General features: G+C 37.5%; 1 protein-coding gene across 6 annotated transcripts in view; it reads right to left on the reverse strand.

The window, feature by feature from the left end:
* USP6NL (USP6 N-terminal like) overlaps positions 1–12,386 on the reverse strand; it is a 133,054-nt gene that overhangs the window by 22,812 nt on the left and 97,856 nt on the right. For all 6 annotated transcript variants that reach the window (XM_074869751.1, XM_074869748.1, XM_074869750.1 and 3 more), the window contains 4 exons: positions 12,194–12,301; positions 9,216–9,325; positions 6,463–6,511; positions 4,514–4,634 (listed from right to left, as the gene is read on the reverse strand). In XM_074869751.1, coding sequence (XP_074725852.1) covers positions 4,514–4,634; positions 6,463–6,511; positions 9,216–9,325; positions 12,194–12,301 — 388 coding nt within the window. The remainder of the gene's footprint in view (positions 1–4,513; positions 4,635–6,462; positions 6,512–9,215; positions 9,326–12,193; positions 12,302–12,386) is intronic.

Below are 12,386 nucleotides of genomic sequence, written 5' to 3' on the forward strand. Positions count from 1 at the left end.
ACAGACCCAAAGAAAATGTGTATAAGGGGGTGGGGGGGAGGTCCGGAGAGTGAAGTGAAGCAAAGAAGACAGATGCCTCCTTGAACCCTCACTGGCAGGATCGACACAGGAACCCAGACCAGTGATCTCTATTCCTCTGTTCTCTCCCTCCTTTCCTTTTTCCGCTTTTCCTTCACTACCATTAGGTAATGCAAGGCATACTGTATTGCTTGCCACAACTTGTTATATACTTAGCCAATTATCGTGTATCCAATTAGTACATTGTGGGAAGTTAATAGATGTTTGGACTTTGAGACTTGTCTCACCATTGTCCACTCCATTGGGGATTTACGAATCTGAGTCACTTGTTTCCCTCATGTGAGCAGGACATGACACAAGTGCCAGCAGTGAACAGGTTATGAACATTCACTGTCTTCTCTAAGGCAAAATCTAGAGGGCATCACTGAGAAATCATCGTGTGGCAGAGCCAAAACAAAAACAGAAGAACACAATCCATAGTCAAACGCAATTCATTATTTAAGGAAGAAAAGTCTACTGGAGACTATTAAAGGCAAAACAAACTTCCATCTCAAGAAGTTCCTCCAGAAATTCTTTCAGCCTCTAATACATTTTTCAGGAGGTGTTGATCTTTGGTTGACTTATTCTCAGACACCTCACTGAGCATCTGGTGCTGGTCACTATCAGAGACAGGTTAAATAGGTCTAGTACAGCAATTCCATATTCTTAGGATTAAAAAAGGCTACAAAAAACCCCAACAGTTTTAACTTGTAAATGATAGGCAGTCTGGAAACTGGAACAAGTATGGAGCCACAGAACACATCACTTTATTTACTGATTTTTTTTTTTTTTTTTTTTTTAAAGTCCCAAACCAAAACCAAACTCTTTTTGGGTAGCAATTATGTAATTCAGTGCATGGTCACTAAGCTCTAAGATTTACTATCTCAGATTCACATAGTTTTTGTATTTCATAGGTACAAATGCATATTCTATCATACTTGTCAGGCTGCATATTAGGAAAGGCTGTCAGGTTGCATATTAGGAAATTTTGCTAATATAGGCGAGGTGTTTGAGGTTTTTTTCTTAATGTAAACAGTGAATGACTACATCAAAGTTAATTAGCCATCATTAATAACAAACATTCAGAGGTGTTTTTTCCATAGAAAGTTGCTCTTTCAATTTATATATACCAACTCATTATCTTGAATTTTTAAGACTATAAAAAACCCAACAGAAAGAGCTTTCAAAAACCTAAATCATTTTGAGGGTGAGATACCTGTATCTTATCATTTAGAGACTTCACATCATCCATACAACATGAAACATCAGAGAGGCCAAATTCATCCCTTGTTTTCAAGCGGTGTTATGCTAGAAATTAGTCTGGGTATGTATCTGAGACACAGTGGCTGCACCCAAAAAGCATTCCAGGTTTCCAGATCACAGGTAGAAGAGAAAAACAAATGAAAAACCTTGTCTATAGGGGGGAAATTTTAACCATCCTACTCTTGCCAATATAATTCTGATTGACTTACTCAGCCCACCCCTATAATTTCCATAGAGAGATTCCATTTCAGAGAACTGTCTGATGGTCAGTAGCATCAAGTGTAATTATAAAAGTTTTCCTTCACAAATATCAGCAATTTAGAATAGAAACACAGAATCATCTCGGTTGGAAAAGACCTTGAAGATCATCCAGTCCAACCATTAACCTAACACTGACAGTTCCCAACTACACCAGATCCCTCAGCACTATGTCAACCCGACTCTTAAACACCTCCAGGGATGGGGACTCCACCACCTCCCTGGGCAGCCCATTCTAACGCCCAATCACCCCTTCTAGAAATACTTCTTAATATCCAGTCTAAACCATCCCTGGTGCAACTTGAGGCCATTCCCTCGTCCTATCGCTTGTTACTTGGTTAAAGAGACTCATCCCCAGCTCTCTGCAACCTCCTTTCAGGCAGTTGTAGAGGGCGATGAGGTCTCCCCTCAGCCTCCTCTTCTCCAGACTAAACAACCCCAGTTCCCTCAGCTGCTCCTCGTACGACATGTGCTCCAGACCCTTCACCAGCTTCATTGCCCTTCTCTGGACACGCTTGAGTCATTCAACGTCCTTTTTGTAGTGAGGGGCCCAAAACTGAACACAGTCATTGAGGTGCGGCCTCACCAGTGCCGAGTACAGGGGTAAGATCCCTTCCCTGTCCCTGCTGGCCACGCTATTGCTGATACAAGCCAGGATGCCATTGGCCTTCTTGGCCACCTGGGCACACTGCTGGCTCATGTTCAGCCGCTGTCAATCAACACCCCCGGGTCCCTCTCTGACTGGCAGCTCTCCAGCCACTCCTCCCCAAGCCTGTAGCACTGCTGGGGTTATTGTGGCCCAAGTGCAGCACCCAGCATTTGGTCTTATTGAAGCTCATACAGTTGGCCTTAGCCCATCGCTCCAGCCTGTCCAGGTCTCTCTGCAGAGCCTCCCTACCCTCGAGCAGATCAACACTCCCACCCAACTTGGTGTCATCTGCAAACTCACTGAGGGTGCACTCGATCCCCTCATCTAGATCATCAATAGATGATCTAGAAATAGAATGAATAGAAATTATTTAGGCTTTAAAGAGCTGGCAAACAGTGCTTGAAACTACTTTCCCCAAAGAAGGACACAGAAAAAGTGCAAACAGTTTTATGACATCGGTTAAGTCAGGTTTAAAGTTTCTGTTATAGAATCTACAGTGATATTTACAGTAATGCTGCACTGTGGCATACACTCACTTAAAACATACATTTAAAGAATCATAGGAAAACTAGGTTAAGAAGGGACTTCTGGAGATTATCTGGTCCAACATAAATGATAAACTGGGAACATTTGCGTTTCTGTCAGCATATCTATAAATGTAAACTTCCTTAACAGATGTTGCCAAGACAGCTTCAATGTGTGTATAAACCTGTGGCACGATGGTTCATATGCCCTGTGGAGGAACTTATCAAGCCTTGGCCTACTCAAAGCTCCCTCCTTCCCTCTCTGATCACTTGACAGGTGTGTGCCCTGTAACTGGGGGTGGAAGGAATGAAGGAGGGAGAGAGGAAGGTCCGAATGGGGTATTCAGTAAGTTACACAGGCAGAGCACTGACTCCCATACACACACAAGCAATATGTCTGCCTGTGTAAGTCCATCACCAAAGACAAATTCTCGTGTATATCACAGCAAGTTCAAAGGATGACTACAAAAATCAGTCTGAGAAATTCATGTTAAGAGTTCTCCGTTAGCATCATTTTCCAAGGTTAGAACTCTTTCCCATTTTAAAAAAAGAGGTGCTCTGGACAAAACACCAAGACATAAAATTTGGAAAAATTTTTAAAATCCGGTTTAACAGTCTACAGCATCTTAAAAAAGGCAACTACACCTACATGAAGCTCCCAAGTATCAAAACCACATCAATTGATTTGGTATATTATGACTTGATTTAGACTTACTCCCCAAAACACCTAAAATTTTCTATGACCTTTGAGGAGCTCAACGTTCTACACAGTTGTATTTGCATAGCTCTTGATTATTATTAAATCTATAGATTTTTTTGTAAGATGCTTTTAGTCTGTGTTAACATTGTGTAAAGCTCCAAGCAAGTCTTTGACTTCTGATGAATTACAAATGTCACTATGACATTGATCCTCATGTCAGATTGCACTTTTTTGAAGGCAATGCCTTTGCAGAAGTATAAACAGAAAAATAACCAACTAACACTTTGTTTTGGGGGTGGAGAACATCCAGGAACACTGAAAAGCCAGGGAAGGAAGATAATCACAGTATGAGAAAGTCTTAGGCAGGGAAAAGGAGCTAGAGCTTGTTGGAAATTTGCTAAAAAGCCCCCATTCTAGATAATATTTACTTTTTCAGGTTCCAGGAACTACAGCTTTTCTGAATCACTACATCACTAACATCTACAAATGATGCTGGAATTCCTGGAGTTGTTCCATACCAATAGCCCTGGAATATGCACTGATCGTACTAAATTAGGCATGGAAAGAGAGAACTACCAATAGCATAAAAATAACAAGACAGAGAGCAAGACATGCTGTGCAAGGCAAAGATAAAACTAAGAAACCTGAAGCTAATGCCTAGATACAAGTCCATTTTTAACTATAGATTCCTGTCCTGCCAAATGATAGCACAGCCACAGTATTATTTAACATATTCTGCATTAGGTTTCCACTACTATTTTATTGTTATATAGATGTCTACATAGCCAGCTTTCAATTGGTTACATTCCCTAAGAGATTAAGGGGAAAGGAAACCATCTGATTTTCATTAAGAACTATTTGAAAGGTATTGCATGTAAAAACAATTACTTACCATTATGGGTGAGAGCTCTAGTAACATCCAATAGTCCCCAGTATAAAGCTCCCATTATGTCTTATTTTGACTATACAGACAGAACAGCATAGTTCCATTTTCAAATAATTTACAGCTTAAATAGAGCAGGTTGAAATCTAATATATACTAAGTGACATGAAACTCCATACCATGCATAGCATGCTTTGGACCAGAGAGAAGTTTCACCAAGGCCCAGAAGGCATCTTCTTCATTCATGTACATAAGTAGTAAAGCTGTGATCTGGCTCATTCCCTGACAGTATCCAACTTCCTGAAAATCAGACAGTGAAAATGTTAAAACACTGAAAATAAAAGCCTCATAACCATGAGCTTTTAGTTTTAACTTGAGCTAGTGGAGGAAAGAGGATGCCTATCTTGATGGTGTAAGTTCCCTAATTATGACACCACCAAACACTTAATATTTAAACATTTAAAATATTGATAGATAGAAGGGATGATGCACAACCCTGCAATTGAAAAGTGAACTGGAAGCCTTGATTGTTCATTAGAACTCTCTACTGATGCACAAAATCCATGTCAGTACTAATAATTTCAAGTAACTGTATCATTCTGTGAATGGATGTGGTTTCCATTTAGCTGTAATTTGGGCTTTTTTTGGGTGGGAAGGGGTCTTGCTGTGTTTTGATTTACAGTCAGGGCACCATCTGATAAACACAGGATTTTTCAAGAGTGACCTGTAACTATAAACACACCCATGTTTAGCAGCCCATAGCAAACAGATGTAATAAACACAAAGAAAAAAAAATTATCGTTCCAAAACTGAACTTAAGTATTTCCTCTGCTATTAATTTCAACTTTTATGGCAGGAACCAACTGTCACTATCATTTAGCTGCTCAGATAACCCCACTGCTAAGGTATTTGTAAGGACAATGACTTAATTGTTGAATAAGTTTTTCAGGTTTACAAGTTCTTAGCAGAACTTTGCTCTAGAGATAAAACCAAAGCATAAGAATTGCTATACATTAAAAGGAAAAATGCAACAACATAAAAATAAAAACCTCACTGCAGTATTCCCATCATTACACTTTAACAGTTGATTTTAAATATTATTTTTCATCCAACTTGAAGACACTAGTCCGGTCTTCCATAAGAGAAATATATATATGTCCTTCCAGAGTTTTTATTTCTCAGTGTGTTAAGGCTGCTTACAAAGGAAAGCTTAAGACAACGTAACAAGTAAAGACAACAAATTCCAGCAACGTAAGTTCTTTTATAGGCCAACAATTGTGGGGAGACAGGAAGTGAAACAGGACTTCCTAGAACCTTGAAAAATGAAACAAAGTGGTATTTAGAGTAACTGCTTAATTTCACTTTCTTCTTCTTAGCTTTACATATTTTTACATTGAATTCTAAGGAGCTGCTGATGGATATAAAATGAAAGACGTACAAAAAATGATCAAAATGGGCACAAGAAATGAGGGGATAGTGCATTAAAACCACAGTTAAATGTGCACATGATAGCATTTCTGTTTCTTCTATTTTTAGCATGAAGCCAAAACACATTACAAAATACTAACTTTCTAACTGTTATGATATAGTCTCGAAACCCCACTCTAACAAATCCTTATCCAGGACTGCAGCCAAGACCAAGGGCTTAAGTAAAGAAGATGCAACTTTAAAACCATTTTCCATTTGTCAGAATCCTCCAGGTTATGAAATATGCCTGTTTACTCCAACATGCATCTTTCTGCAGTGTGTTTTCCTTCCCATCACACAAATGAATGGAAGGCATATCATATAATGGGGGGGGGGGGGGAATATCAGTAGTATAAAACTCCAGCACTGCACAAATTCATTACTATTAGACACAATACTATACATTGTAAAAAAACCATAATATACAGTTGAACAGTATATGCACAGTCTGTCCAGTAAGTTACTCATAATCAGGATACTTTATTTTAACTTCAGCTCAAACATGTCAACAAACAAGTAATTTATTTCTATGTACTTCCAAAGGTCTCTGACATATTTGTTGCGTTTTGGTTTCAGGGAGAAAGAAGATATGGAATTGCAAGTTATTATTTGATTGCATGTTCAGAGAAACCCTATTTAAGTGTGAAGGTACACAACTTACCGTATTATATATGGAATATGCAGCTAAAACATGGAATAAAGACTGTTGCCTGGAAAAATAAGAGTAGAAAAGGAAAATATTATAATATTATCTTTGGTAAAACCAGAAAAACATATAAGTAGTGAACTATGTTTTGGAGACTCCCCTGTTTCACTCATCTAGCACTAAAGAACAGGATAAACCACACTTTACAATGATATGCACTTCTGATTTCAAACCAACATTATATTTAGCACTTTTCTGATGTTTTACATGTTGAAAGATTTCAAAAAATACCTATAATACTTTAAGAAGGCAATGATGTCAGACCGTAATTTTTACAGACAGGTAAAGTGAAACATAGAATGGGCTACAGTTCAAACATCAATTTATTCTGAATGTCAAACTTTAAACACCTCAGCCCTGATTTCTGTGCTTGCAGAACAGTAACAGCTGTTACTAATTTCAAACAGAGATGTAGAAGAGTTGAAATACACAAAGCAGCCACAAAGGTGTCTTAATCTTGGCACCCAAATTAAAGGCTGCTTTAGTGACTGCTACTGTCAAACTTAAGAAAAACAATACTAACTCTGATTTGGCATCCTATGCTCAGTCCTCCAGAGTGTACTGATCTCCATGTACTTCAGAGCTAGGATTACAACAAAGAGCTTTGTATAGGTCCTTCGCTTTCTGTAAAAACAGTCTAACTTGTGAAGGTAGTAAGACTGGAAAAAAAAAAAAAAACACCCAACAACAAAAAAACCCCCACTCAACCAAAACGTAATTCTGATCTTTTCTAATGGGGATATCAAAATAATGGTGGAGAGCTCTTGTAATTAATTTTAAACTCACACCCACTTTTTGTGATTTGTTGGGGAGAGAATTTGGAAACCTGAATGCCTACTTTCATCTACAACTAAAACTGCTAAAATTTAACTGCTGAGTTTTGCATACTGTCCTTTTTCTGTCCAGCAAAATTCTCTCTTGACTGTCACTAATCAAATGTATAGAAATAGATACTAGCAGGTTAAAAAAAGTAAGCATAAGCAAAAAGCTGCTTATTTTCTATTGGGAAGAGGATGCACACTTGGGTGAATTTTACCAAAACATCTAGATTATGACATTTTTGCTTGACCTCTTGCAGAACTGAAGCTTAGCCATTCTTCAGTAAGCAAAGTGTACACCCTGAAGGAGCAGATATTAAGCTGGAGTCTTACTTCACAAGGACAGACTAAAAGGTCCCAAATGTACACAAGAACCTTCTAAATCTTCAGTTGACCATATGAAACTGAACATAAGAGCTCAATCTCATTCCCAGTAAGATACATAAAATAATGGTAATTTTAGTGCTATTTACACTAGATGATACCACCAAAGACCTGCAAAAGAATGAACCTCAAACACATACAGTCTACTTAAAAGTCAAACAAGCTATTGATTTACCCACGGGACTTTATTTCATTGCTATGTGAAATGATTTCTGAATTTTTCATCGAGGCATCACTGGAAATGCATTATATATCTACAGTAATTCCAAGATCTATTCCAAGTGTGAAATTGCTTTATGCAGCCAAAGGCTTTCCTGTGGACTCTGAGAGCATGCTCACAATGCAGCTACAGGGACTGGAGCTGGCTCTGCCTGCGTTAACCCCAAACTGATGATGTAGCAAGCTTCTGCTAACATCTAAAATGTGTGCATAAAAACTAACTGAGGCCCAGAAGCACCCCAGTCATTTTTGCATGGCACTGTGTCAGTACTACTGAGAGGCACGGCACGGCAGCTCAAGTACAGACAGCACTGCACAAATGTATCTAAACTACAGTGGCTGCACAGAATAGCTCTCAGCTTGGGAATCTCCACTTTGTACTCCACGCTGTGTTGCAGCCATCAGACAAATTCCCCATATTTAGAATTTTTCCACAAAATACCTAGAATAATAATATAAGAAAATGTTTGTTTTATTATCACATTAAAGTCTCTTTGAGTATTGCTTTTTGAAAATAGCAGACTACCGTACAATCTGCCTTGGAAAGAAAAGGAGATTAAAAACTGAACTAATACAGTCAGAGAAGGGAAAAAAAATACTCTCTTCATTTCAGCAGGGTGCTGATGCTGCAAGCTAGCAACAATACTGGTGTTTGTATTGCCACTTATTTCACTATTAAGCATTTTTAAAAATGACAGCTGCCTAAGATTCCTCATCCAATGAGAGTAAAGAAAATCCAACATTTTGAAGAAATCCAAAAGCATTAAGGCCTACATTTGTAAAACATTAAATGCTCACATGTGAAATACTGCTTTATTTGGTTCTGAATTAGATATCAGGAGAAGACGAATATAAAAATCCAGAGGAAGGCTAAAATCTTTGGGAAGATAAAAGTTATTAAAGATGCAAAAATTTATTTTGGTTTTGAAAATACATAATTAAATAAAATGATTGCGTAATCAATCTTAATTTATTAGCTTGAAATTCCCATGCTTTTGCATTTACAATATTCTGAGACTCTTTATTAAATATGAAACAAGGTGAGAACAGTTTAGAAATGGTTTCCTCTGGAATGCTACTGACCACCTCACAGTGAGGGAAAACTAGTTCGTTGGAAGCAACCATCTGGTTTTGCGGTAGTAACGGTAATTACAGCTTTGCACACAGACAATCCGGCTTTTAAAGTCTGGAGTTTACATTCAATATGCTCATATAGGTCAAAGAGGCTCGAGGCAGATCAGAAGCCAGTTTTAAGACAAGCAAAACAAAACCTTTCTATTTACTTACTTAACACCGTATCTGTCTCGAAACATGATATGATCTCTATATGTTCGATTTACATCAAGATCAATTTGCCTAATATCTGGCGAAGACCCTCGTGCTTGACACTTCAATTTCTGGGAAAACAGAAAAGGACAGAAATTAAGTTTAAAATTGTGAACTCTAAAATAGCAGAATCTGCCTGACTGTACACATATATTGAAGTATTTGCCATCTTATGATTTAAAACACTTAATATAGACTAGCCACACACAAGACAACACTTTTAACTTCCAAAATATGCATATACATCTATAAATTCTACAGAGTCAGACCAATCCCATAACACACGTTTTGGTGACCCACCATTCCCTACCCATATTCAAGGCTATGTTTCAGCAGTTCAAATTTTTAATTGCCATTTTGCAGACGGGCATATCACTGGGAGAAAGACAGAAAGTGAATTTTAATACTCAGGAACAAGAACCAAGATGCAAGTGCTCCAGATTGAACTTTCAGTAAATGATTTAATGTAGTTTTCATACTTTTCCTGCCTTTTTCTCTAAGCAGAAGTAATAGCTACAGAGCTGCCAGCGGAGACCGATGGACTTTTCTCTAGTCATTTCCTCTGTCTTTCTGTCTAATCTAATTTAGTTGTAGAATGCCTCTACTTTAGCACTTGCTTTAATGTCTTATAATTAAATCCAATTTTGAAATTGAATACTTTTTTTGTTTAATTGAATACTTAGGAAGCCTGCACAGGTTAGATTGCCACCTTATTTTTTGTATTTACAATAATTTTCTCCTGATATTCATTCATTCATTCTCACTTCTGTCTCTAAAATTTGAGTTTGCAAGGCATTTCTAACTGGATTCAACATGGTATTTTCAAACCATTACAGCTGAGTAGGCATGATTAGAGAACACCACAGACAATCAAAAGGCAGAACTCTACAGATTCTGGTTGCAAGGAAAAAAAAGGTGCAAAGACAAAAATAAGAAAAACAAAGGGATCAAACAGGGAACATAACATCCATTCAGTCTGTTGAATATAACCAGAAACTTCAGGCACTTTGGGAATTACCTGGAAGTCACTGAACCAACTGGTAGCAGCCATTAACCACATTAACACTAACCTCAACCTCAGCTTCATGCACCTTTCAGCATAATTTAAAGTACTAACATCCAGAATGATCTGTCCCCCAGACAAACAGAAAAGTGAAGAGAAAATTTATAGTTTTAAGGTGGCACGAGGACCCAGAGCCTATTATTTCTTGGAATATAGGAAAAGAAGCACGGAGTCCTTGCCATCATGGGAGATTCTAGCATGAGTAAAATCAAAGGGTGCTCAGAGTTTGAGAAACAGAAAGGACAGAAGATTAAGAACTGGTAATTGCCCTGCACAGAGCACTGAAAGAAGCTGTTTGACCTACAGCAAATGCGCATATTTTCCTTCTAATTTTAAGGTGTGCAATTTGTAAGTGATACTTGTAATGACGAGTGTTAATATCACTTCAGGAAACGGGAAAAATGCAGAGCAGTAAAATGAGCTTATCGCAAATAAATAAGCTAGGATAATGATGGAAGAAACTCTTTCTACTTCTATATCTGAACTACAAACACTTTTTTGTTTTGCATTGAGCACTAGATGGCATTAATCATTTCTGAAGATAAATTTACCTATTTTTAAATGCTTCTAGTTTTACTCAGTATTCTTTCCCACAACTACATTATTCAGCATGAACTCTGTTTTATCCCTTTGGATCTGCCACTAGTCTTACTCATGAAGCTAAACAAAATATAATAGCCAGAAAGAGCAGCCTGTCAACTAAAGAGTGATAAATAATTTAAGAGGAAGATCACAGACACCAAAATTTAGACATCAATGCCAACATTGATCTTCTTTCATGATCTTACAAGATTCCTTGTCTACTCAGACCCAAAGTCTCAGCTATTAGAAAATGCCAAAATCAAACAAGCAATGCATTACCTTGAAACTCCGGACATTATTTCTTTAAAAGGCAGTGAACATTTAAAGTCCTGTGGGGAAAAATTCAAAAACTCTACAATACTAAATTGCATTTCTGTTAGCTAAACTCTCCCTATAATCCTCTAGCAGAAAGAAAGAGAGATAGAGAGGAGAAGACAGAACTTTAAAGGATTTGATTCCCCTTCTGCCTAACTTACTAGCCTGCACATGAACCTTACTCTCCACTCTTGGGTCTGAAGTTTAGCTCTGATGGCCATCAGCTGTATTCACACCCACAGGCAAAAGTAGATTTAGTAGGGAAAAATTCAGAGGAGCATAACCACAATAATTCAAAGGTTGCTAAAACTTCTACCCAGGGTGAGGATGGGGGCTGAGGCAGTAACACATAGTTATTTTCTTTATATTTTAAGTAGGAGATATGCTTAATTGGTTAATTTATGCCTGTAGAGTTTTGTGGGGTTAACATCCTGTCATCAGTTGCATCTCTGAGAATACAATCAAGTAACCAGACAGTGCTTTGTAAGGGATATCTAAGCTTCACTTGGAGGTGAGATGGCAGAAATATAGCCACCTTGTTCTGGTTTTTACAAGATTAAGGCACCAATCTCCATTCCCTCCAGAATACTAAAACTCCTCTTACTGATACTCAGCTTAACAGACATTTCTCAGAGAGCTGTAGCTTCAGAGGTTTATGTCTTCTTATTGGAACAGGGTTTTTTTTCCTGTTTTGTTTTAGTTTGCTTTTAGAAGGGCTTTTGCAAGTATTCAAGGATGGGAAAAGAAATGGAAAGAAGATCAAATTAATTACATGAATTACAGAATCAAACAATAAGCTGAAAAAGTGCTTTTCAATACATATCATTTCTCCTAGCTAAAACAAGCAGTAGAGTTCAACGCAATTTCTGATCTTTTTTTTTTTTTTTAACAATGCATAACAAAAAAGGCTTAATAAAGCCTGTAGTCTTAGTGTCCGAAATTTTTTAATTAATAGTAAGTGGAAATTCTAGAAACTCACATTATAAAAGTCTTTCATTTCTTCTTTCATTTTAGGGACATCAAGTAGTAAAGACCAGACCTGCCCTCTGAACTGCAGTGGGATTCCTTTATAAATTCTCCTGTGAAACTGTAAAAATAAAATAAAATATAAATGCAGTAAAATCTACAGCATTCTGAACAAAAGGAACAGTAAACACAACACGCTAAAGACA

The sequence above is a fragment of the Strix uralensis genome, chromosome 5 (assembly GCF_047716275.1).
Source record: "Strix uralensis isolate ZFMK-TIS-50842 chromosome 5, bStrUra1, whole genome shotgun sequence".
Classification (NCBI taxonomy): domain Eukaryota; kingdom Metazoa; phylum Chordata; class Aves; order Strigiformes; family Strigidae; genus Strix; species Strix uralensis.